Below are 23820 nucleotides of genomic sequence, written 5' to 3'. Positions count from 1 at the left end.
AAAAAGAAAGTGGGATAAAGGATCAGAAAGGGAGGAAAATAGAAAAAATTAGAGTATGACTCCAGGGTAGACCTGTTTTGTTGTCATTGAGTTGGTTGGTTGGTTTGTCTGTTGTATTCTTCATGTTTTGCCAAGTTGGCCAGACTGGTCTGGAACTCCTAGCCCGAAGTGATCAACCCGCCTCGCCCCCCAGAGTGCCGGGACCACAGGCGTGAGCCACCACATCCAGCCCCCACATTGCTTCTGGCCTCCATGGTAGACCTCCCAGACGGAGCGGCCAGGCAGAGGAGCTCCTCACTTCTACCCAGACACGGGGTGGCCGGGCAGAGCGGCTCCTCACTTCCCAGACGGGGCGGCCAGGCAGAGACGCTCCTCACTTCTTCCCAGACGATAGGTGGCCGAGCAGAAGCGCTCCTCACTTCCCAGACGATGGGTGGTCGGGCAGAGGCGCTCCCCACTTCCCAGGCGATGGGCGGCCGGGCAGAGGCGCTCCTCACCTCCCAGATGATGGGTGGCCGGGCAGAGGCACTCCTCACTTCCCAGATGGGGCAGCCGGGCAGAGGCGCTCCTCACTTTCCAGACGACGGGTGGCCGGGCAGAGGCGCTCCTCACCTCCCAGACGATGGGTGGCCGGGCAGAGGCGCTCCTCACCTCCCAGATGGGGCGGCCGGGCAGAGGCACTCCTCACTTCTTCCCAGACGGGGCGGCCGGGCAGAGGCGCTCCTCACTTCTTCCCGACGGGGCGGCCGGGAAGAGGCGCTCCTCACTTCTTCCCGGACGGGGCGGCCGGGCAGAGGCGCTCCTCACTTCTTCCCGGACGGGGCGGCCGGGCAGAGGCACTCCTCACTTCCCAGACGGTGGGTGGCCGGGCAGAGGCGCTCCTCACTTCCCAGACGGGGCAGCCGGGCAGAGGCGCTCCTCACTTCTTCCCGGACGGGGTGGCCGGGCAGAGGCGCTCCTCACTTCTTCCCGGACGGGGCGGCCGGGCAGAGGCGCTCCTCACTTCCCAGACGGTGGGTGGCCGGGCAGAGGTGCTCCTCATTTCCCAGACAATGGGTGGCCAGGCAGAGGCGCTCCTCACTTCTTCCCGGATGGGGCGGCCGGGCAGACGCACTCCTCACTTCTTCCCGGATGGGGCGGCCGGGCAGAGGCGCTCCTCACTTCTTCCCGGATGGGGCGCCCGGGCAGAGGCGCTCCTCATTTCTTCCCGGACGGGGCAGCCGGGCAGAGGCGCTCCTCACTTCCCAGACGGTGGGTGGCCGGGCAGAGGCGCTCCTCATTTCCCAGACGATGGGTGGCCAGGCAGAGGCGCTCCTCACTTCTTCCCGGATGGGGCGGCCGGGCAGACGCACTCCTCACTTCTTCCCGGATGGGGCGGCCGGGCAGAGGCGCTCCTCACTTCCTCCCGGACGGGGCGGCCGGGCAGAGGCGCTCCTCACCTCCCAGACGATGGGAGGCCGGGCAGAGGTGCTCCTCACTTCCCAGACGATGGGCGGCCGGGCAGAGGCGCTCCTCACTTCCTCCCGGACGGGGCGGCCGGGCAGAGGCGCTCCTCACCTCCCAGACGATGGGAGGCCGGGCAGAGGCGCTCCTCACTTCCCAGACGATGGGTGGCCGGGCAGAGGCGCTCCTCACTTCCCAGACGGGGCGGCCGGGCAGAGGCGCTCCTCACTTCCCAGACAGGGTGGCCGGGCAGAGGTGCTCCTCACTTCCCAGACGATGGGTGGCCGGGCAGAGGCGCTCCTCGCTTCCCAGAGGATGGGTGGCCGGGCAGAGGCGCTCCTCACTTCCCAGACGGGGCGGCCGGGCAGAGGCGCTCCTCACTTCCCAGACGGTGGGTGGCCGGGCAGAGGCGCTCCTCACTTCCCAGACGGGGCAGCCGGGCAGAGGCACTCCTCACTTCTTCCCGGACGGGGCGGCCGGGCAGAGGCGCTCCTCACTTCCCAGACGGTGGGTGGCCGGGCAGAGGCGCTCCTCATTTCCCAGACGATGGGTGGCCGGGCAGAGGCGCTCCTCACTTCTTCCCGGATGGGGCGGCCGGGCAGAGGCACTCCTCACTTCTTCCCGGATGGGGCGGCCGGGCAGAGGCGCTCCTCACTTCTTCCCGGATGGGGCGCCCGGGCAGAGGCGCTCCTCATTTCTTCCCGGACGGGGCAGCCGGGCAGAGGCGCTCCTCACTTCTTCCCGGACGGGGCGGCCGGGCAGAGGCGCTCCTCACTTCTTCCCGGCCGGGGCGGCCGGGCAGAGGCGCTCCTCACTTCCTCCCGGACGGGGCGGCCGGGCAGAGGCGCTCCTCACCTCCCAGACGATGGGAGGCCGGGCAGAGGCGCTCCTCACTTCCCAGACGATGGGTGGCCGGGCAGAGGCGCTCCTCACTTCCCAGACGGGGCGGCCGGGCAGAGGCGCTCCTCACTTCCCAGACAGGGTGGCCGGGCAGAGGTGCTCCTCACTTCCCAGACGATGGGTGGCCGGGCAGAGGCGCTCCTCACTTCCCAGACGATGGGTGGCCGGGCAGAGGCGCTCCTCACTTCCCAGACGGGGCGGCCGGGCAGAGGCGCTCCTCACTTCCCAGACGGTGGGTGGCCGGGCAGTGGCGCTCCTCACTTCCCAGATGGTGGGTGGCCGGGCAGAGGCGCTCCTCACTTCCCAGACGGTGGGTGGCCGGGCAGAGGCGCTCCTCACTTCCCAGACAGTGGGTGGCCGGTCAGAGGCGCTCCTCACTTCCCAGACGGGGCGGCCGGGCAGAGGCGCTCCTCACTTCCCAGACGGTGGGTGGCCGGGCAGAGGCGCTCCTCACTTCCCAGACGATGGGTGGCCGGGCAGAGGCGCTCCTCACTTCTTCCCGGATGGGGCGGCCGGGCAGAGGCACTCCTCACTTCTTCCCAGATGGGGCGCCTGGGCAGAGGCGCTCCTCATTTCTTCCCGGACGGGGCGGCCGGGCAGAGGCGCTCCTCACTTCCCAGACGGGGCGGCCGGGCAGAGGCGCTCCTCACTTCTTCCCGGACGGGGCGGCCGGGCAGAGGCGCTCCTCACTTCTTCCCGGACGGGGCGCCCGGGCAGAGGCGCTCCTCACTTCTTCCCGGACGGGGCGCCTGGGCAGAGGCGCTCCTCACTTCTTCCCGGACGGGGCGGCCGGGCAGAGGCGCTCCTCACTTCTTCCCGGACGGGGCGGCCGGGCAGAGGCGCTCCTCACTTCTTCCCGGACGGGGCGGCCGGGCAGAGGCGCTCCTCACTTCTTCCCGGACGGGGCGGCCGGGCAGAGGCGCTCCTCACTTCTTCCCGGACGGGGCGGCCGGGCAGAGGCGCTCCTCACTTCTTCCCGGACGGGGCGGCCGGGCAGAGGCGCTCCTCACTTCCCAGACATGGTGGCCGGGCAGAGGCGCTCCTCACTTCCCAGACGATGGGTGGCCGGGCAGAGGCGCTCCTCACTTCCCAGACGGTGGGTGGCCGGGCAGAGGCGCTCCTCACTTCCCAGATGGGGTGGCCAGGCAGAGGTGCTCCTCACCTCCCAGACGGGGCGGCCGGGCAGAGGCGCTCCCCACCTTCCAGATGGGGCGGCGCCCGGGCAGGGGCTGCAATCCCAGCACCCTGGCAGGCCAAGGCAGGCGGCCGGGGGGTAGAGGCTGCCGCGAGGCCAGACCACGCCACCGCACTCCAGCCCGGGCAACACCGAGCACTGGGTGAGCGAGACTCCGTCTGTAGTCCCAGTACCTCGGGAGGCTGAGGCGGGCAGAGCACTCGGCGTCAGGAGCTGGCGACCAGCGTGGCCAAGATGGCGAACGCGTGCCTGCATCCAAAGGAGAAAAGGCAGGCAGCGGTGGCGGGCGCCGGCACTCCCAGGCAGTCCGCGGCGCGGGCAGCAGCAAGCCGAGTAGATTGTAGCCTGGGCCAGAGAGGGAAAGAAAGAAAGAAAGAAAGGAAGGAAGGAAGGAAGGAGGGAGGGAGGGAGGGAGGGAGGGAAGGAAGGAAGGAAGGAAGGAAGGAAGGAAGGAAGGGACTTTTTGTATGATTTAATGTGGCAACTTTGCAGATCAGATTGACATACCTCCCAGAGTTTGTGTTGTTGCTGTTTGTTGTAGTTGTTCTTTGTTTCATTAATGAATTTTCTTAGCTAGTTCTGGAAAGTCTGTATTCTCTGTCACGTGTGACCACTTGTAGTGTCTGCTTAGCTTAGTGATTAGTTAATGATTGAACAAAGGTTTCCTTAAGCATTTGTCACCAAAAAATCTCCCCTTCTCTGCTAAGGGACTCTGTGTGCATGTGTGAGCATGTCTTTATATACTCAGCCAGGCAGTTGTCAACTCTGTCTTAGTGTCTGTGCAGAGATGAGGTCAGCCAGAGATAAGAGTTTAGGGCTTTATCGGCTTTCCTGAGCATGACACAGCTCTGGACACACAGCTCTATCCATGCTTGTGGCCTTCTAGACTCCCAGGAATATATCAGATCTTTTCAAAGCCCTGTGGACACATCATGCTTCAGCTTTTCCTTTTATTTATTTACTTTTGTTGTTTAAATGTAATAGAGGCTGAGCACAGTGGCTCACATCTGTAATCCTAACACTTTGGGAAGCCGAGGCAGGAGGATCGCCTGAGTTCAGGAGTTTGAAACTAGCCTGGGCAGCATAGTGAGATCTTGCCTCTAGAGAGAGAGAGAGAGAGAGCGAGAGGAAGGGGGAAGGAGGGAGGGAGCAAGAGAGAGAGAAAGAAAGAAAATAGGGACGGGGTCTTGCTATGTTGACCAGGTTGGTTGTGAACTCCTGGCCTCAAGCAGTCCTGCCTCAGCCTCCCAAAGTACAGGCGTGAGCCACTGTACCCGGCCCAGCCTTTCCTTTTAAGCTTTTCAGTAGGTCTATTCCTTGCCCCCCCTGTTATCCACTGCCTCAGGAAGCTGCAAAGTTAGTCAGTTGCCTGCAATTACACCCTGATGAAAAGACTTTTCACACCAGGCAAAGGCTGAACCAAGTCAATTACAGCCAACCTTGCAAGAGGAGCCTTATCAGGGAACCACCAGACAGGTCAGATAATGACAATTCTTCAGGCATGAGACTCGAAAGGAGCTCCAGCCTCATTCTGCTCCCTCTTGTGGTGCCAGGCTGCTGTTTTTCATCAGGAGTGCAGAATGTGAATTTTCAAGGCCACCACGGAACTGCAGAGTGTGCGATCTTAACTAGGGCAAGTGAAAATGCCACTGTTTTTACCAAGATTCTGCTGTTTTTCTTGAATAAACATTCTCCCGACTGCCCTAAGCCTCTGGCTAATTTCCAGAGTTCTGAAAAAGTTGATTCTGACCATTTTTGCCAGTTTTCTCACTGCTATTATGGAGAAGAGAATTTTTGGAGGTCCTTACTTCACGGATTTTGCTGATGGCACACCTGGAAAACTGATTTTTGTTTCTTTGTTTCTTTGAGACGGAGTCTCGCTCTGTCACCCAGGCTGTAGAGCAGTGTCGCGATCTTGGCTCACTGCAAGCTCCGCCTCCCGGGTTCATGCCATTCTCCTGCCTCAGCCTCCCGAGTAGCTGGGACTACAGGTGCCCACCACCACGCCCAGCTAATGTTTTGTATTTTTTTTAGTAGAGACTGGGTTTCACTGTGTTAGCCAGGATGGTCTTGATCTCCTGACCTCGTGATCTGCCTGCCTCGGCCTCCCAAAGTGCTGGGATTACAGGCATGAGCCACCGTGCCCAGACTTTTTTTTTTTTTTTTTTTTTTTGAGACAGAGTCTTGCTCTGTCACCCAGGCTGGAGTACAGTGGTGCAATCTCAGCTCACTGCCATCTCCGCCTCCTGGGTTCAAGCGATCCTCCTGCCTCAGCCTCCCCAGTGGCTGGTGCATGCCACCACGTGTGGCTACTTTTTGTATTTTTAATAGAAATGGAGTTTTGCCATGTTGGCCAGGCTGGTCTCAAACTCCTGGCCTGAAGTGATCCACCCACCTTGACCTCCCAAAGTGCTGGGATTACAGGCATGAGCCACCGAGCCCAGCCCAAACTGCTTTTTTAAAATCTCTAGTGAGATCAGAAGTCACCTGCCTGGATTGGCTCTGAATGTCCCTACCTGCTCTGTTCCCCTAACCCTGGAGTCACCAGACACCCAACCCATGACTACACCCAGGCCAGTCTTGACCCTGGGTGTAAAAAGCATTCCCCACTCCTCCCTGCTCTGTATGTTCTTATACTTTTGCTGCTTCTTTGGGAGTGGGAGCCAGGATGGCTGAGAAACTCCTCCTCTGAACTCTCTATAGTCAGCTGCTTCCTGATGTCCCGATCTCCCTCTCAGACCTGCTGCCTCCTGCCCAGGGGAACTTTCAGATTATGGAATAGACCCGGGCTCCCATAAACTTCCCTGCCAAATTATCTGGGTGCCAGAGCTCTAAAAGACTGAAGCGGAGCCAGTTTGCCATGATTAATTCAGGAGCCTTGACCCACTCATTCATAACCTCTTTCAGTGGCTTTTCATGCCAGCTCACACCAGCCCAGACTCTGGCACTCCGCTGCTCCAAGAAGGGCCCCTCTAGGGCCATCTGGGACTCAGTGGGACCTACCCTTGAGCACTGCTTTGCCAAAGTAGAACAGGCTTATCTTTTATTTTTATTTTTTGTTTTGTTTTTGAGACAGTCTTGCTTTGTTGCCCAGGCTAGAGTGCAATGGTGTGATCTCGGTTCACTGCAACCTTTGCCTGCCAGGTGCGAGCAATTCTCATGCCTCAGCCTTCTAAGAAGCTGGGATTACAGGTGCCTGCCATCACGCCCAGTTAATCTTTTTGTATTTTTAGTAGAGATGAGGTTTCATCATGTTGGCCAGGCTGGTCTTGAACTCCTCACCTCAAGTGATCCACCCGCCTCAGCCTCCCAAAGTGCTGGGATTACAGGTGTGAGCCACCAGGCCTGGCCTATTTTTATTTTTTGAGACAGGGTCTTGCTCTGTCACCCAGGCTGGAGTGCAGTGGCACAATCATGGCTCACTGCAGCCTCAGCCTCCCAGGCTCAAGCAATTTTCCCACCTCAGCCTCCCGAGTAGCAGGGACTATAGGCATGTGCCACCATGCCCAGCTAGCTTTTAAATTTTTTGTAGAGACAGGGTCTCACTATGTTGCCCAAGCTGCTCTTGGATTCCTGGGCTCAAGCAATCCTTTTGCCTCGGCCTCCTAATGTGCTAGGATTACAAGCATGAGCCACTGTGCTTGGCTGAGCAGGCTTATCTAAGAAAACATATTTCTGGGCCAGCTTAGTTCAGGGCAAATGCCTTGGACTTGGAGAAATACTAAGTCAAAGCTTATGAACTAAGTACTTCTGTTATTTTACAAAACGGCCTTTCCTAGAAACAGCTCTGAGTGACAGGGTGAGCCCTCATTGTGCATTCATGGGAAAATGGAAACTAAATCTAACAGGACAAAGGACAGATAACCTTTCCATCTTTCTTGGCAAAGCACTAATAACAGATCACAGTAAAGGCTAAAGCTCCTCTGTGAGTTTCTTTCCAACAGAGGCAGCAGAGGTACAAAGGATAAGAGGAAATGAGCTAATGCAGCAGAGAGATTTGCCTAAGTGGGGCCTTTCCATGTGCTTTTCCCTGCGTCAGGGACTCGGCTCTCCTCTCTCCTGGCTCCCTCCATCCTGAGCTCATCTTCCATCTCAGCTACCTGTCACTTCCTCTAGGAGGCCTTCCCTGACCACCCTCATGTGTTCCCCTGCCACTATGCCTGCCCTATCCCCAGAGGCTTGCCCAGGGCCAAGTGTTGGGTAGGGAGTCAATGCCTGGGAGGGGCTCAAGGAACTGAATGAAGCTTGCACTCTGGGAGTCTCTCCACAGAGTCTGTGGGGACTGGTAGGAAACTCAGGCTGATTTGAACCAAGCCCTGATTCTAGAAAACCACATACCTGCCAAACCAGAAGCAGCAGCCCCCCTCTCTCCCCTGCTCCCTGCCCCAAGGAAGGAAGCCTGTGCCCCCCTCCACTCCTTCTTCATCTCCTTCCTCGCCAGCCTGCTGGGACACCCGAAAGGGCAGCCTGGTGGCAGAGATATCCACCATTGAATTCAGCCACCGAGACCCCGTGTATGGCACCATCTGGCTGCAGTCGAAGACGGGCACCGAGTGCTTCTCAGCATCCACGGACGGGCAGGTACCCACCAGCCAGACACTGGGGAGGGGAGGGAAGGGAGAGGCAGTAACTGTTCCCTTGTTCCCCATCAGAACCCCTGGGGACATTTCCTTTAACACATTTTATTTTGAGATGGAGTTTCACTCTTGTTGCCTAGGCTGGACTGCAATGGCGCAATCTTGGTTCACTGCAACCTCTGCCTCCTGGGTTCAAGCAATTCTCCTGCCTCAGCCTCCCAAGTAGCTGGGATTACAGGCGCCTGTCACTATGCCTGGCTACTTTTTTATTTTTAGTAGAGATGGTGCTTCACCATGTTGGCCAGGCTGGTCTCGAACTCTGACCTCAAGTGATCCACCCACCTTGGCCTCCCAAAGTGCTGGGATTACAGGCATGAGCCACTGTGCCCGGCCTAACACTTTATTTTTAAGTTGAGTAGTGATAATACATGCCCACGGAACAGAATCTAAAGGTGCAAAAAAGAAAATGCCTTCCTCTCACCTCTGCCTGCACCTCCTCCCCTCCCTTCCTCTCTTATGTCTGCCTTCGGAGCTAGTCTCTGCATATGCAAGGAAACACGCCTCTCTCTTCTTCATTCTTTTTGCACACTTTACACACTATTCTGTACTCGATGTTTTTCATTGTGTGTACCTTGGAGATAGTTTCATATTTCATACACCGCTGCCCCATGCCTATTAATAACTGCATCCTGTGGGTGTACCATAATTTATATATGGATTCTAATATTTTGTTGCTACCTCCAAAAAAATGTAGCAAAGAGCAACTTTGTACACAGATTATTGCACACATGTGGGGATACATCTACAGCAGACATTGCTGGCAGCGGGACTTCTAGGTTGGAGCGCACATGCATTTTTAACATTGCCGGATATCACTTTATTGCGGGGAGTCTTGGCATCTACAGATTCTTGGCCTTGCACCTGGAGGCTTTGATTCAGTAGGTCGAGGGTGAGGCCTCAGCATCTGGGTTGTATGAAGCTTGCCGGTGACTCTGATGATCAGCCAGGTGTGGGAACTGTGGACAGAACAGCAATCCTCAAAGTATATTTGGTCCCACGAATTGCCGGGACCTCCATCCTTTGTGGCCCAGTGGCTAACCCCAGGAAGGTGGGGTGAGGGCGGAGAAGTCAAAAGCCAGGGGAAATACAGGGCCTCGAAGTCTCACTGTCGCCCCTCCTCCTGCCAGGTCATGTGGTGGGACATCCGAAAGATGGGCGAGCCCACTGAGGTCATGATCATGGACATCACCAAGAAGGAACAGTTGGAAAATGCCCTGGGGGCCATCTCCCTGGAGTTCGAATCTACTTTGGTGAGTGTCCCTTCCCCGACTTGCATTGCCAGGGCAGCCAGGGCTAAAGACAGGCCATTGCTAGGATTTCAGGTGCTTGTGGAACCCAGCACCAGCCCAGGGAGGCCAACCTCACTGCAGCCATCCTAGATGTGTGTGGCCTTTACAAAAACTTTCCAGCAGGGGGAAGCAGAGCTTCTCAAAGAAGGACACCATAGTCATCGTGGCACCAAGTCACCTTTTGGCCAGTGGCCCAGCTAAACACAGAGGGCAATCTTTTGATGGAACAATTCCAGAAAAGCCCTGTTTCGTGGTCACGCCCAGGACCAACATCTGGAGGCCTGGACTCCAACCCAGGTCCTGGCCCTGCCTGGCACGGGGTCCCCAGGCTGGTCACCTGTTCTCCTCTGGGGAAAGAAGAGATACTGGAGAGGAAAATGAGGTCAGAGCAGCCTCCTTGGAAAACCAGAGCACAAGCATGGTCTCGGTGTTCAGTAACTGAGAATGACAAAGAAATATCAAAGTTCAGTTCGGGCAGGGTGGCTCACGCCTGTAATCCCAGCACTTTGGGAGGCCAAGAATTCAAGACCAGTCTGGGTACATAATGAGACCCTCCCCTTGCCCAATCTTTACCAAAAAAAGAAAGAAAGCAAGAGAGGGAGAGAGAGAGAAAAAAAAGGGAAAGAAAAAGGAAGGAAAGAAGGAAAGAAAGGAAAAAGAAAGGAAGAAAAATATAAATATGAGGCCAGGCACGGTGGCTCACACCTGTAATCCCAGCACTTTGGGAGGCTGCGGTGGGAGGATCACTTGAGCCCAGGAGTTCAAGACCAGCCTGGGCAACATAGCAAGACCCTGTCCCTACATAAGAAAAGAAAAAAAGGGCCGGGCACGGTGGCTCACACCTGTAATCCCAGCACTTTGGGAGGCCAAGGCGGGCAGATCACCTGAGGTTGGGTGTTCGAGACCAGCCTGACCAATATGAATAAACCCAGTCTCTACTACACATACAAAATTAGCCAGGCATGGAGACACATGCCTGTAATTGCAGCCATTAGGGAGCCTGAGGCAGGAGAATCACTTGAACTCGGGAGGCAGAGGTTGCAGTGAGCCAAGATCACACCACTGCACTCCAGCCTGGATGACAAGAGTGAAACTCCATCTCAAAAGAACAAAGAAAAGAAAAGAAAAATAGGAAATATCAAAGTTTGAGCATAATGCAAATGTGTTAGAGGAGGGAAGCTTCTAGAAGCAGTAAAGGAAGACTTCCTCGCTAAAGAAGACAACCTTCCCTTGTTGTTGGCTTTTGGTTTGGGCTGAGTCTTGGTTTATATCTTAGTGCAGCCTAGGCCTGGTTCCCCCTTGGGGGTGTCACTTGTTTGCTTCGGGGTCATGGGCCATCATTCCTAGGGCTTTGGGAGGCTCTGGCCTGGAACATACCTGGCCAATCCTAGCTCAAGGCTGAGAGATGAATGTTGATGGAAGGAGGAGACAATTCAACTGACCCCCTCCCAAGAGGACAATGCACTGGGCATGGAGGTTGGGGTGGCGAGGGCTCAGGAAAACATTTTGTCCCAGAGACGATGCTTTCTAGGTCAAGTGCTAGACATGCGACCACATCACTGCTAGGGCCATCTCCTCCATGCCTGGCCCTTGCAGGGTGCACACTCTGTGCTGGACACTTGTGGCTGCCTGATTTAATAAGCTTGTACAGTCAACTATAACCATCTCAAGGGGTAATGTTATAATCCGTACTTGCCAGATACACACGATGAGTCTTCGTGAGATTAGGTTGTGAGTCCTAGTACCCGGTAAAGCCGGGACTCAAACCCAGGGCTCCAACTCTGAGGCCCGGGGTGTCCACCTGCAGCCCACCACGAAGTCTGAGGCCAGAGGCATGATGGGCCACTCAGATCTGGGTGGCCTTTCTCCCTGGCTCACTGACAGGCGGCATGCAGTCGGCTTGAATACTTTCTTCTCTGGACCTCTCAAGCTTGGTCTTTTCACTTGACACCCACCTTGAAGCTCAGGTTTTTGTTTTGTTTTGTTGACACATGGTTTTGCTCTGTTGTCCATGCTGGAGTGCAGTTGTGTGATCTCAGCTTACTGCAACATCCACCTCCTGGGCTCAAGCCTCAGCCTCTTGAGTAGCTGGGACCACAGGCACATGCCCATGCCAGGCTAATTTTTTTTTTTTTTTTTTTTCAAGACAGAGTCTCACTCTGTTGCCCAGGCTGGTGTGCACTGACATGATCTTGACATGCACTCACTGCAACCCCTGCCTCCCAGGTTCAAGTGATTCTCGTGCCTCAGCCACCACACCTGGCCATGTTCTGGGTATTTTCTAGAGATTTTATCTTTATCATTTTAGTAATTTTCTGGTAGAAAAAAACTGCACAATAAAACAATATGTTTTTAAAAAAAATAAAAATAAAAAAGCTGGGGGGCCAGGTGCAGTGGCTCAGGTCTGTAATCTCAGCACTTTGGGAAGCTGATGTGTGCAGATCGCTTGAGCTTAGGAGTTTGAGACCACTCTGGACAACATAGGGAGACTCCATCTCTACAAAAATACAAAAATTAGCCGACCCTGGTGGTGTGTGCTTGTGGTCCTAGTTACGTGGGAGGCTGAGGTGGGAGTATTGCTTCAGCCCAGAAGGTCAAGGATGCAGTGAGCTGAGATCGCACCACTGCACTCCAGCCTGGGCAATGGAGCCAGACTCTGTCTCAATAAATAAATAAATAAATAAACTAGGAATTCTTTTTTGTTTTTTTTTTTGAGGTGCGGTCTTGCTCTGTAGGCCAGGCTGGAGTGCAGTGGCATGATCTCGGCTCACTGCAACCTCTGCCTAAAACCTGGGAGTTCTGTAGGGGCAGGTTCACCACCTGCAGAGGACATCTGAGCCCGTTGACAAAGGCCCTCCCCTCAGTGTGCTCCTCCCCTACCTCACTCAGCTGTTCTTTCCATTTGGAATGCTGAGGACACAGCGCCATTGTAGGCTCAGGCCCTGCTGGTGGAGGTTGTCCAGTCTAGCCCAGAAGTTAAGACATAGAACAGTAAACAAGGAAGGGCATTGCATGATGGAGGGGGTCATGCTCACAGACGCAGAGGGGTGTACTGGACCAGGAGTCAGGAGACCAGCCTTTGTGCATTCAGTCCGCAGTGAAGTGAGTAACTACTAAAGCTCAGTTTGTGGGCGCTGGACCCATGTCAGACAAGCTTGCGCCCCTCAAAGAGCTCACCCACCAGCGGTAGGGGGACGAATTACATCACCGACTGCCCGATGGCTTCCTGAGTGCTGGTTGGTCACCTGCTCTGAGTTCTCAGGGACACCAGCCTGGACAATGCTATGACAAATGTCACTGTCATGCCAGGGAAGGCTCTGCCCATCCCATGAGTGATCTGGGTGGGCCACCCTGCGTCCCCTCCCTAGGTCTTCTTTATTCTCTCTGTAAACATTCAGGATCTTTATGGCCAAATGCATTGAGGACACAGTGATGCTCTGCAGAGGGGGCTAGTGATGTGACAACCCTCCAGGACTGGAGGAGCCAGGGAGGGCTTCATTCAGCACAGGCTCCTTGAGTAGCTTCCAAAAAGGTGGGGTCTGAGGAGCCCGGGAAGAGTGGGGACAGCTCTCCAGGAGGGGCCACAGCCCTTGCCGAGGCTTGATCTGAGGGCCTTTCTAGCGCCTGCAGATCCCCCAAGCAAGCTTCTGTCCATGCCCACTAATCCCAGAGTTGATGGTTCATGGAGCCTTCCCCTCCTTGTCACTCCTTCCACAGCCCACCAAGTTCATGGTGGGGACTGAGCAGGGCATTGTCATCTCCTGCAACCGCAAGGCCAAGACGTCAGCTGAGAAGATTGTGTGCACCTTCCCCGGCCATCATGGCCCCATCTACGCCCTCCAGAGAAACCCCTTCCACCCGAAGAACTTCCTGACGGTTGGTGACTGGACAGCCCGCATTTGGTCTGAAGACAGCCGGGAGTCGTCCATCATGTGTACCAAGTAAGAGGCGATGCTGGGGACGGGAGGGGATGCAAGGGACAGGAGGGGATGGAGGGAGCCCAACTGGGCCCCAGAGAGTCCCGAGCCTCCATATGTAAAATGGAGAAAAACCCTTCCACAAACATGCGACCTCGTGTTAGCAAGTGACTTACTTCAGCCACTCCACAAAGTGATAAGCTTCAAACCACTCAGTTACTAAAAATAATGGCCATGGCTTAATTTTATTTCCTTTTTTTTTTTTTGAGACAGTCTCAGTTCCCCAGACTGAGTGCAGTGGCGTGAGCTCGGCTCACTGCAGCCTCCGCCTCCCAGGTTCAAGTGACTCTCCTGCCTCAGCCTCCTGAGTAGCTGGGACTACAAGCACCTGCCACCATGCCCAACTAATTTTTGTATTTTTAGTAGAGATGGGGTTTCGCCACATTGGCCAGGCTGGTCTTGAACTCCTGACCTCAGGTGATCCACCCACCTTGGCCTCCCAAAGCGTTGGGATTACAGACATGAGCCACTGCATCTGGCTGGCTTAATTTCCATAATCCTCAAAATACCCCCAGGAGGAGGCAGCATTGCTCTTCTCCTCATCTCATTTTTCATGTTAGGGAACTGGGCTACAGAGAGGCCCAGCCGCTTGCTCCTGCTCTCCCAGCTAGTGAGGAGCCGAGCTGGGGTGTGAACCCAGGAAGCTTGGCTGGGAAATGTGGGTGCCTTGGCATGATTCAGCAATGCGGCATACTCCTCTGAGGGGAGCAAGAGACAGGGAGCTTGAGACAGAGCTATGAACACAATGGTTAGACCAGAGAAGCTTGGACTGTCACATACCCCTCTGTTCTTCTTAGGGCCCATTTACCTTGTCTAAAAGTGCCCTTTCTCCTCCTCCCCTTCATCTCCTAAGTTAGGTAATAAGCCCTGAATGCTAACCACCCCCTTGAGTCATTCACTACCGAGCACTGCCATGTGTATTGTGCATTGCATGTATAAATAAATTCCTTTTTTTTCTTGCTAAAAAAACATCCTGGGCTTCCCTTCCTGCCCACAGAACCACAGACTCCCGCAATGTCGATGCCCCCATCAACCCTAATGAGCATCTTTGGTTCCAGTGCTTCCCACAACTGGTTGCATTAGAATATCTTGGGAGGAGTTTTTGTTTGTTAAAACGTTTTTGAGATGGAGTCTTACTCTGTCACCCAGGCTGGAGTGCAATGACGCGATCTCAGCTCACTGCAACCTTTGCCTCCCGAGTTCAAGCAATTCTCCTGCCTCATCCTCCTGAGTAGCTGGGATTACAGGCGCACGCCAGCACACCCGGCTAATTTTTGTATTTTTAGTAGAGATGGAGTTTCACCATGTTGGCCAGGCTGGTCTCAAACTCCTGACCTCAGGTGATTCGCCCGCCTCAGCCTCCCAAAGTGTTGGGATTACAGGCATGAGCCACTGTGCCTGGCGGAGGAGTGATTTTTTAAAATCCAGATTCTCAGCCCCAACCCTGGGGGTACTAACAGAGAATCTTGGGCTTAGCCCAGGAATGGGCTTGTTAAGGAGCTCCCCGGGGCTTGTGACTCAGCCAGTCCTTGCTTTGGGAGCAGAAACCTGGTTCGATGTCCTCATTCTACAGGGGTGGGAACGCTGGCAGAGAAGGGCAGTGCATTGTTCCAGGCCTCATAGCAAGTAGAGGGTTCCCAGTAGATGTGAAGCCCTTCACAGGCTTTAGGAGCCTTCCCAATGTCTTCAGGCCCTGCAGGCTGCCAGGGCTGTGTGAAAGGAGCAGTGAGGGCAGGGTGTCGAGCACAGCACCCATAGGCCTTTTGCAGGGCTGGTTCCTAGAGGGATTTGGTGGACCTGTGTCCCAGAACCTGGGTCTCCCTTGTCCTCCTCCTGTATGGGTTAAACAAATTTAGCAAATAAGAATATTTGGCACTGGGCCGGGTGCGGTGGGCTCATGCCTGTAATCCCAGCACTTTGGGAGGCTGAGGCGGGAGGATCACTTGAGGTCAGGAGTTCGAGACGAGCCTGGCCAATATGGTGAAACCCCGTCTCTAATAAAAATACAAAAAATCAGCTGGGCTTGGTGGCACATGCCTGTAATCCCAGATATTTAGGAGGCTGAGACAGGAGAATCACTTGAACCTGGGAATTGGAGGTTGCAGTGAACCGAGATCATGCCACTGCACTCCAGCCTGGATGACAGAGTGAGACTCAGTCTTAAAAAAAAAAAAAAGAGGGCTGGGCAGGATGGCTCATGCCTGTAATCCCAGCACTTTGGGAGGCCGAGGCGGGTGGATTACCTGAGGTCAGGAGTTCAAGACAGGCCGAGATTGCGCCACCGCACTCCAGCCTGGGCGACAGAGTGAGACTCTGTCTCAAAAAAAATAATATTTGGCACTTAGTTAAATCTGAAGTTAAAAAAAAATTATTTTTTTTTAGTATAAGTATGTCTCATGCAATATTTGGTATATACTTATACTAAAAATTATTCATTGTCCAAAAATCTCCAGATCTTTTTTTTTTTTTTTTTGAGATGAAATCTCTTTGTTGCCCAGGCTGGAGTGCAGTGGCACGATCTTGGCTTACTACAACCTTCAGCTCCTGGGTTCAAGCAATTCTCCTGCCTCAGCCTCCTGAGTAGCTGGGATTACAGGCGCCCGCCACCACCCCTGGATAATTTTTGTATTTTTAGTAGAGGCAGCGTTTTGCCATGTTGGCCAGGCTGATCTCAAACTCCTGACCTCATGTGATCCACCGTCCTCGGCCTCCCAAAGTCCTGGGATTACAGGCATGAGCCACCACGCCCTGCCCAGATCCTTTCTTTAGTCTTGATCATTTCTCCCACTGTGGTCTGTCAACACACTCCATTTACAAAGGTGACTGGGAAATGTAGTCTCTTCCTTGCCCACCAGGGGCCCAGCTACAACTATATTGCAATGGAGGAAGGGAGAGGAGATCTGGGTGAAAATCTGAAGGCTCCACTGTGTGTGTGTCTCTTTTTAAAAAATGTTCCATCCTCACTGAAGAAACTCTTGAAAATCCAGATGAAACCAAGTAGGAAGTGACACTCTCCTTATCTCAGTGGTAGCAGCTTTTCTGGGCATGTCCTTCCTCTGACTCCCATCCGTGAGTCCCAGTGCTGGGACCAGGTCCATCAACACATGCCTGCTGCCTGGAGTTAACAGCAGAGAAATGCCAGTGGCCAGCCCACGGGAAGGACTGTGCCCAGTGCCCTTTCTTTATTTGAGACAGGGTCTCACTGTTGCCCAGGCTGGAGTACAGTGGCACAAACATGGCTCACTGCAGCCTCGACCTCCTGGGCTCAAGCGATCCTCCCATCTCAGCCTCCCGAGGAGCTGGGACCACAGGTGCTCACCACCACACCCGGCTAATTTTTTTATTTTTTGTAGAAACAGGGTCTTGCCATGTTGTCCAGGCTGGTCTCAAAATCCTGGCTTCAAGCAATCCTCCTGCCTTGGCCTCCCAAAGTGCTGGGATTACAGGCACATGACCAGCCCAGAGCCCTTTAAAGAACAGCCTGTCAGCCACCTGAGGTCAAGAGTTTGAGATCAGCCTGGCCAACATGGTGAAACCCCATCTCTAGTAAAAATAAAATATTAGCTGGGTGTGGTGACAGGCACCAGTAATCCTAGTTACTCGGGAGGCTGAGACAGGAGAATTGCTTGAACCTGGGAGGCGGAGGTTGCAGTGAGCCGACATTGTACTACTGCACTCCGGCCTGGGCAACAGAGCAAGACTGTCTCAAAAAAAAAAAAAAAAAAAAAAAAAAAAAAAGCAACCTGTGAGCTGTGGGTGAGTGAGGTCAGCACAGCTAGAAGTCAGACACAAGGAAGAACTTCCTGCCTAGCAAGACTCTGAGAGCCTGGAGCCTAGAAGGGACCAAGCGAGCCGAGCTGTAGCTCAGAAGCCTCTGTCCCTCCAACCATGATGTGGGCTACCTCCCACAGGTACCACATGGCTTACCTCACTGATGCTGCCTGGAGCCCCGTGAGGCCAGCCGTTTTCTTTACCACCAAGATGGACGGAACCCTGGATATCTGGGACTTCATGTTCAAGCAGTGTGATCCCACCCTCCGCCTGAAGGTCACGCGCGCGTCCCTCCCTGTGCATCCAGGTCCTTAGGGAGCCAGGCCCTGGTGTGTGTGTGAGTGTGGGGTGCTGTGAGCACGTGTGCAGTGTGTGGCCAGGTGTGTTTGGGCCTCTGTGGGGGAGCCATGTGCAGGCTGACTGCAGCGATTGCTTTGGAGTGTGTGCTCCTACAAAGGTTGAGGGGCCTGGGGGACTTGGCACCCTGGTGGCACAACAGAACCACCTGGGGGAAATTCAAAAAGAAACAGAAGCAGGTACCTGGCATCTCCTGCCCACAGGCCGATTCCTTCAGAGCCACTGGGGGTTGGCTGCTGGACCTTCCCCTTCATGTCAGGATGGCCAGAGCTGAGCCCCACTGGCTGGGGCCATGGAAGGGTGGGGGCGTTGGGGAACCACAGAGTGACCGTGAGGCAGAACTGAAGGGGTGGGACGGGAGATGAGGCAGGGAAGCCAGGGGCCTTGACAGCCAGTCTCCGAGTTTGAACTTCACCCTGTGGGGCAGAGGTATCCCCGAGGATGTTTGGATAGGGCCAAGTGGCTGAGCCTCCCCAGGGGCCAGTTAATCACACACATGTAACTTTGCTCCTCTCTCCTCTACCTGGGTCTGCCTGGCCCCTTCAATAGGTGTGTGATGAGGCCCTCTTCTGCCTCCGAGTGCAGGACAATGGGCGTCTCATCGCCTGCGGCTCCCAGCTGGGGACAACCACCCTGCTGGAGGTCTCGCCTGGGCTGTCTACCCTCCAGAGGAATGAGAAGAACATAGCCTCTTCCGTAAGCGCCGGTTGGCTGGGAAGAAACCCTCCAGCATGTCCCGACCTGGCCCCACAGTAGAGCAGGCTAGTCAGACAAACAGATGGCCTCGCCTTCCAACCCCCAGGACATAGGGGCACATTTTGGGGGAGGCAGTGTGGTGTCCTGACTTGGGCTGCATAAATAGGTGTTGGTGTGTCCATTTGCCCTTGCTCAACTGCTGGGTAAGTCACTTCACTCTCCAGGATTCAGTTTTCTACCTGTAAATCAAAGAGGTTTCACTTGGTCAGTTTGTCTAGTTTCAAATAACTTTTTTTTTTTTTTTTGTGGAACCTTTCCAATGAAGGCTTAGTATTTTATTGTATTATATTGTATTTTAATTTAATTATTTTTATTTATTTATTTATTTTTGAGACAAAGTCACGCTCTGTTGCCCAGGCTGGAGTACAATGGCGAGATCTAGGCTCACTGCAATCTCTGCTTCCCAGGTTCAAGTGATTCTCCTGCCTCAGCCTCCGGAGTACCTGGGATTACAGGTGCACACCACCATGCCCAGCTAATTTTTGTATTTTTAATAGAGACGGGATCTCACCGTATTGGCCAGGCTGGTCTTGAACTCTTGGCCTTAAGATGATCTGCCCACCCTGGCCTCCAAAAGTGCTAGGATTATAGGCGTGAGCTACCGTGCCCAGCCTGATTATTTTATTTATTTTTATCAATTTATTTTATTTTATTTCATTTTGAGACAGGGTCTTGCTTTATTGCCCAGGCTGGAGTGCAGTGGCACAATCATGGCCCACTGCAGCCTCCACCTCCCAGGCTGAATCAGTCCTCCCACCTCAGCTTCCTGAGTTGCTGGGACCACAGGCATGCACCACCATGCCTGGCTCATTTTTTAATTTTTGTAGAGACAGGGTCTCCTTATGTTGCCCAGGCTGTTCTCAAACTCCAGGGCTCAAGCAATCCTCCCACCTCAGCCTCCCTAACTGCTGGGATTATAGGTGTGAGCCACCATGCCCAGCCTGAAGACTTAGTAGAATGCCAACAGAGAAGCCAGATGGAAGGGGACTTGAAGAGGGGGACTGAGATCCATTCCTACATCCTTTCCCCAGTGGACAGCCCTGCAGGCAACCCCCCAGAACCATGGGGAACACTGTGGAATTGAAAACCCCTAGTGCTAGGACAGGGTGTGGTGGCTCATGCCTGTAATCCCAGCACTTTGGGAGGTCGAGGCTGGCAGACCACCTGAGGTCGGGAGTTCGAGACCAGCCTGACCAACATGGAGAAACCCTGTCTCTACTAAAAATAGAAAATTAGCCAGGCATGGTGGCACATGCCTGTAATCCCAGCTCCTCAAGAGGCTGAGGCAGGAGAATTGCTTGAACCTGGGAGGCAGAGGTTGCAGTGAACCAAGATCGTGACATTACACTCCAGCCTGGGCAACAAGAGTGAAACTCTGTCTCAAAAACAAAACAAAAAGGGAAAACCCCTAGTGCTGAGGCCTGGCGAGCCTCCTGGCTCTGCCCGAGACTGGGATCTCACCACTGAGCTGGTCCTTGTTGGGCCAAAGCTGCCATATTTCATAGCTCCAAAGGGTGCTCTTCTGTCTGTGGTCCTGGAACTCCACGCTTCTTGGCATTGAGTAACTCAGTGTCCCTGCTGCAGCCTTCCAACCCCAATATTCAGCCCTCCTTCCTTGACACCAGCCCTGGCTACAGACCCCTACAGTACAGGGACTGTATGGAGAGCAAGGAGAGCTCAGCAGAAGCCCCACCTGGACCCTGCACTGGAGTCACTTGCCGTCCTGCCCTCTTCTCACTGGGCTCTCTCTGTCCCTGTGTGCCCAGATGTTTGAGCGTGAGACCCGGCGAGAGAAGATCCTGGAGGCCAGGCACCGGGAGATGCGGCTGAAGGAGAAGGGCAAGGCGGAGGGCAGAGACAAGGAGCAGACAAGTGAGGAGCTGGCTGTAGACCTGGAAGCGCTGGTCAGCAAGGCCGAGGAGGAGTTCTTCGACATCATCTTCGCAGAGCTGAAGAAGAAGGAGGCAGACGCCATAAAGCTGAAGCCCGTGCCTGTAGGGGCCTGGACAGGGGTTGGGTGGATTGGGGACTGGGCGGGACACATGGCACTTGGGTTCTGCTTCTGCTTGCTGACTTCCTGGGTGACCTCGAGCAAGTAGCCTTACCTGCTGGACCTTAATTTATTCACCTGGCAAGTGGGAAGAATTATTCCCTTCCTTCCAAAGAATCCTAAGTCTCCAAACAGACTTCAGGCTCCTTACAGGCAGGAACCATACTCCATGCCTCCTTGTATCCTCCCCTCCCCCCAGAAAAGGCACATCTTGAACATGCATGTTGAGTGACTGAAAGAGGGAACATGTGTGTTGAGTGACTGAACGAGGGTCCTAGAGGTAAGTGAGCTGTCAGAGAGGAATGAGTCTTGAGACCCCTGGACGGAAGGGCTGTGACATTAGCGGTGTGCACGTCATGCTGGCTTACCCAGGTTTGGTGTGAGGAGTATGACCTGTGGTCAGCTCATCTGCCCGTGGCCCCAGCTCTAAAGCACTTTCTAGCTGTATCACCTGAGCTGGTCACTTCACTTCTGGCTTCCTTCATTTCCATCTGGAAAATGAGGAGATGTTGCTGTAAAGATGGTGTCTGGTCACCTTCCAGGCCCTCTTTTGTACCAGCGGAGAGAGGAGGAAAAGACACTGTCTGTCTGGGTCACCTCCTTTAGGCCCCACAGATAAGATGCCAAGATATGAAAGAGCCAAAGAGCAGCATGGAAGGGAAAAGAAGCAGCGGGTATGTGCCAGGATTTACCCTTGTAGGCAAGACTGGCTGCAGACTTGGGGAATGAGGGCACTGCAAAATGAAAATGTGAGGGCCCTTGTTTAAAAAGTATTGAGAATTTTAAAACGGTGACAATAAAGCGTTAAACCAAGTGTGGGCCCTGCTGAGACAGGGTCCAGTGTATCTGCACAGAGCTCCCACGCATGATGCCTGCTTGAAAAGGAGCTGTATGGCAAGTTCTTTGTCCCTGATAGAGTGGACAGAGGGAAGGATGGTGCATGAGCACACAGGGAAGATAACTGGTTCCATCTTGTGACTTCTTCCCTCTTCTGCCCCCTCCCCCTGGGACTAAAGCTGTGATTTCCACAGATGCATTTTGCATTTGAGAGTGCTTGGTTATGAGATGTTTTCTTCTCACATTGGGTAATACAGGTGGGACAGAGAGCTCCCTCCACTTCTGGTGGAGGCAAAATTAGAATCCTGGATTCTGATGCCTAGTCCAGGGCTCCTCCCACTCACCACTCCTGGCCTATCCAGCCCTGCAGAAGGCAAAGATGACACTGGCCACCTTTTACAATGCAATGGTGGCTGGCAGGCACCATGCTTTGTGACATATGTCCCAAAACGTACTCCTCACCATGGCTTGAACATTCTACATGAAGAAGTTGAGCCTTGGAAGGGGTTCAGGTTCACAGAACTTGGCCCCTTCCTCCTCCTGCCTGCCACACACTTCCTGTCTCTCTCAGTCTGCAGCTGGCCCAAAACGCTGGTGGTCACAAAGTACCGCGTGGTACTGAAGCCGTTTGACATAGGCTGGGTCTTTATGCCCACTATTTCTAATCCTGGCCACAGCCTGCAAGGTGTCCTGTCCTCTCTATGGGTGAGGGAGCCAAGGAGACTTAGGAGGAGCTAGCCCGAGGCCTCCCAGTCTGCATGTGGCAGAAGCCAGGCGTGTACCCAAGTCTGCCAGATTCCCCCAGCTCTGCCCACCTTCGGCACCGTCTGGGCCCTCACCAGCCACAGAGCTGGCACCATGGGTTCCAGGGTGCTCAGCGACCCAGGCTTCAGCCATTTGGCTGCTTTGGGCCTCGTGGGGTTCACATCCCAGGGAAGTGGGGAAGGCCTGCCCCCTACCAACACCAACACTTCTGTGCTGTCTTCCCCTGCAGCAGCAACCAAGTCCAGAGGAAGACCAGGCGGTGGAGGAGGAAGAGGAAGCAGCAGGGGAAGAAGGGGATGAAGAAGTGGAAGAAGACTTAGCCTAGAAGTCAGCCTTCGACTGCCGCGCTGTCCCGGTGTGCCTTCCTTTCCCACCTCTTGGTATTGCCCTGCTCTCACAAGTGGGGGGCTCAACTCCCCCTTAAAGCAGCACTGGATGATGGGTGGGGAGCATCAGGCCCTGACTTCTCACCCCCTGCAAATCACTAGCCCCCACTGACTCACTGGGCACTGAGTCCTGAGCCACCTCTTGGAGGGAGGGAAGGGGCAGGGCTTGTCCCGGAGCTGGCTGCCCCATCGTCTCAGCCACCCTGAGCCCACCCCAAGGCCGAGGCCACCTTAGTCCTAGCCCTGGATGTTTCCTGGGATTCAGCTTCTCACAGGCTCCCCAGCAATCATTTTTGTTTGTAATCTTGCAGACCCTCAACCAGACTTGCATGGCCAGGGCGGGGCCTCTCCTCCATGATCGACCCTCCTCGTCCACCTACAAATCAGGAACAGAAAGTCTGTCCACTTTGAAAATACCTTTCCAGGCAGCTCCCTGACCATTTGGACACATTGCCACGACAGGAGCCTCCAAGTGTGTGGGAGGGGACGGGCGGGACGAGCTTGGCTGTTCTGCTGCACCTGAACGCTTTCTGTTATCCTAATTTTTGTAAAATTAAATGAATCATAACAATGCCACGAGTTAGTACATGTGATGCATCTTGCACCCAGAGCCTGTCACGTAATCTCGTGTAATTCATTCACGACATCCCTGAAACTGTGTGCTCCTATCATCTTTATACTACACAGGAGGTTCCAGGAGTGGTACAGGGACGTGCCCATGTCTCAGAACTCGTGACAGGGCAAAGCAGGGACGGGAGCCCAGGCAGCTCATTCCTGACCCTGCATGGTCATCAACTGTGGGCCAGATGCTGCGCAGGCCTCTCGGGGACTCCAGGGTGGGAAGTGGGCTGCCCTGAGGGTGCCCTGAGACCACAGCTCAACAGAGCAGTCAGCGACCATTACCAGAGACATCGGGAGGTTGAGAGGGCACCTCAGTGCCAACCTTGCATGAGGAACAATGCCCTGACCATCATCATCCTGTGGATGGCAGGTGACCTTTGCAGGGACCCGAAGAGCCCTTGAAAAATATCTGTGTTGGTCAGGTGTCGTGGCTCACGCCTGTAATCTGAGCACTTTAGGAGGCCAAGACAGGAGGATCACTTGAGACCAGCTTGGACAGCACAGTGAGACCCCATCTCTAATTTAGAAAAAGAAAGAAAAATGCCCATGTTAAGAACCTCCTTGGCTGGGTGCAGTGGCTCACACCTGTAATCCCAGTACTTTGGGAGGCCAAGGTGGGAGGATCGCTTAAGCCCAGGAGTTCGAGACCAGCGTGGGCAACATGGGGAAACCCCATCTCTACAAAAAATACAAAAATCAGCCTGGTGTGGTGGCACACCCCTGTAATTCCAGCTACTCAGGAGGCTGAGGTGGGAAGACCACTTGAGCCCAGGAGCTCGAGACTACAGTGAGCCACAATCGCACCACTGCCCTCCAGCCTGGGCAACAGAGCAAGG

The 23820-nt window shown here is 54.6% G+C and overlaps 1 protein-coding gene across 3 annotated transcripts in view; it reads left to right on the top strand.

The window, feature by feature from the left end:
• The window catches only part of DNAI2 (dynein axonemal intermediate chain 2), a 45755-nt gene extending 22816 nt beyond the window's left edge, over positions 1-22939 (top strand). Inside the window, exons 8-16 of one of the 3 annotated variants that reach the window (XM_055240773.1) lie at positions 7980-8119; positions 9303-9425; positions 13182-13405; positions 17353-17488; positions 18119-18265; positions 20092-20319; positions 20918-21049; positions 22207-22332; positions 22675-22939. In XM_055240773.1, the coding sequence (XP_055096748.1) occupies positions 7980-8119; positions 9303-9425; positions 13182-13405; positions 17353-17488; positions 18119-18265; positions 20092-20319; positions 20918-21049; positions 22207-22302 (1226 nt within the window). In that variant the 3' untranslated portion in view covers positions 22303-22332; positions 22675-22939. The remainder of the gene's footprint in view (positions 1-7979; positions 8120-9302; positions 9426-13181; positions 13406-17352; positions 17489-18118; positions 18266-20091; positions 20320-20917; positions 21050-22206; positions 22333-22674) is intronic. The other 2 variants (XM_063617749.1, XM_055240774.2) reach the window with 2 other exon arrangements.
• The last annotated feature ends 881 nt before the right edge of the window (positions 22940-23820 follow it).

This window comes from Symphalangus syndactylus, chromosome 14 (genome assembly GCF_028878055.3).
Source record: "Symphalangus syndactylus isolate Jambi chromosome 14, NHGRI_mSymSyn1-v2.1_pri, whole genome shotgun sequence".
NCBI classification, from domain to species: Eukaryota; Metazoa; Chordata; class Mammalia; order Primates; family Hylobatidae; genus Symphalangus; species Symphalangus syndactylus.
This window is presented reverse-complemented; position numbering and strand designations above follow the sequence as displayed.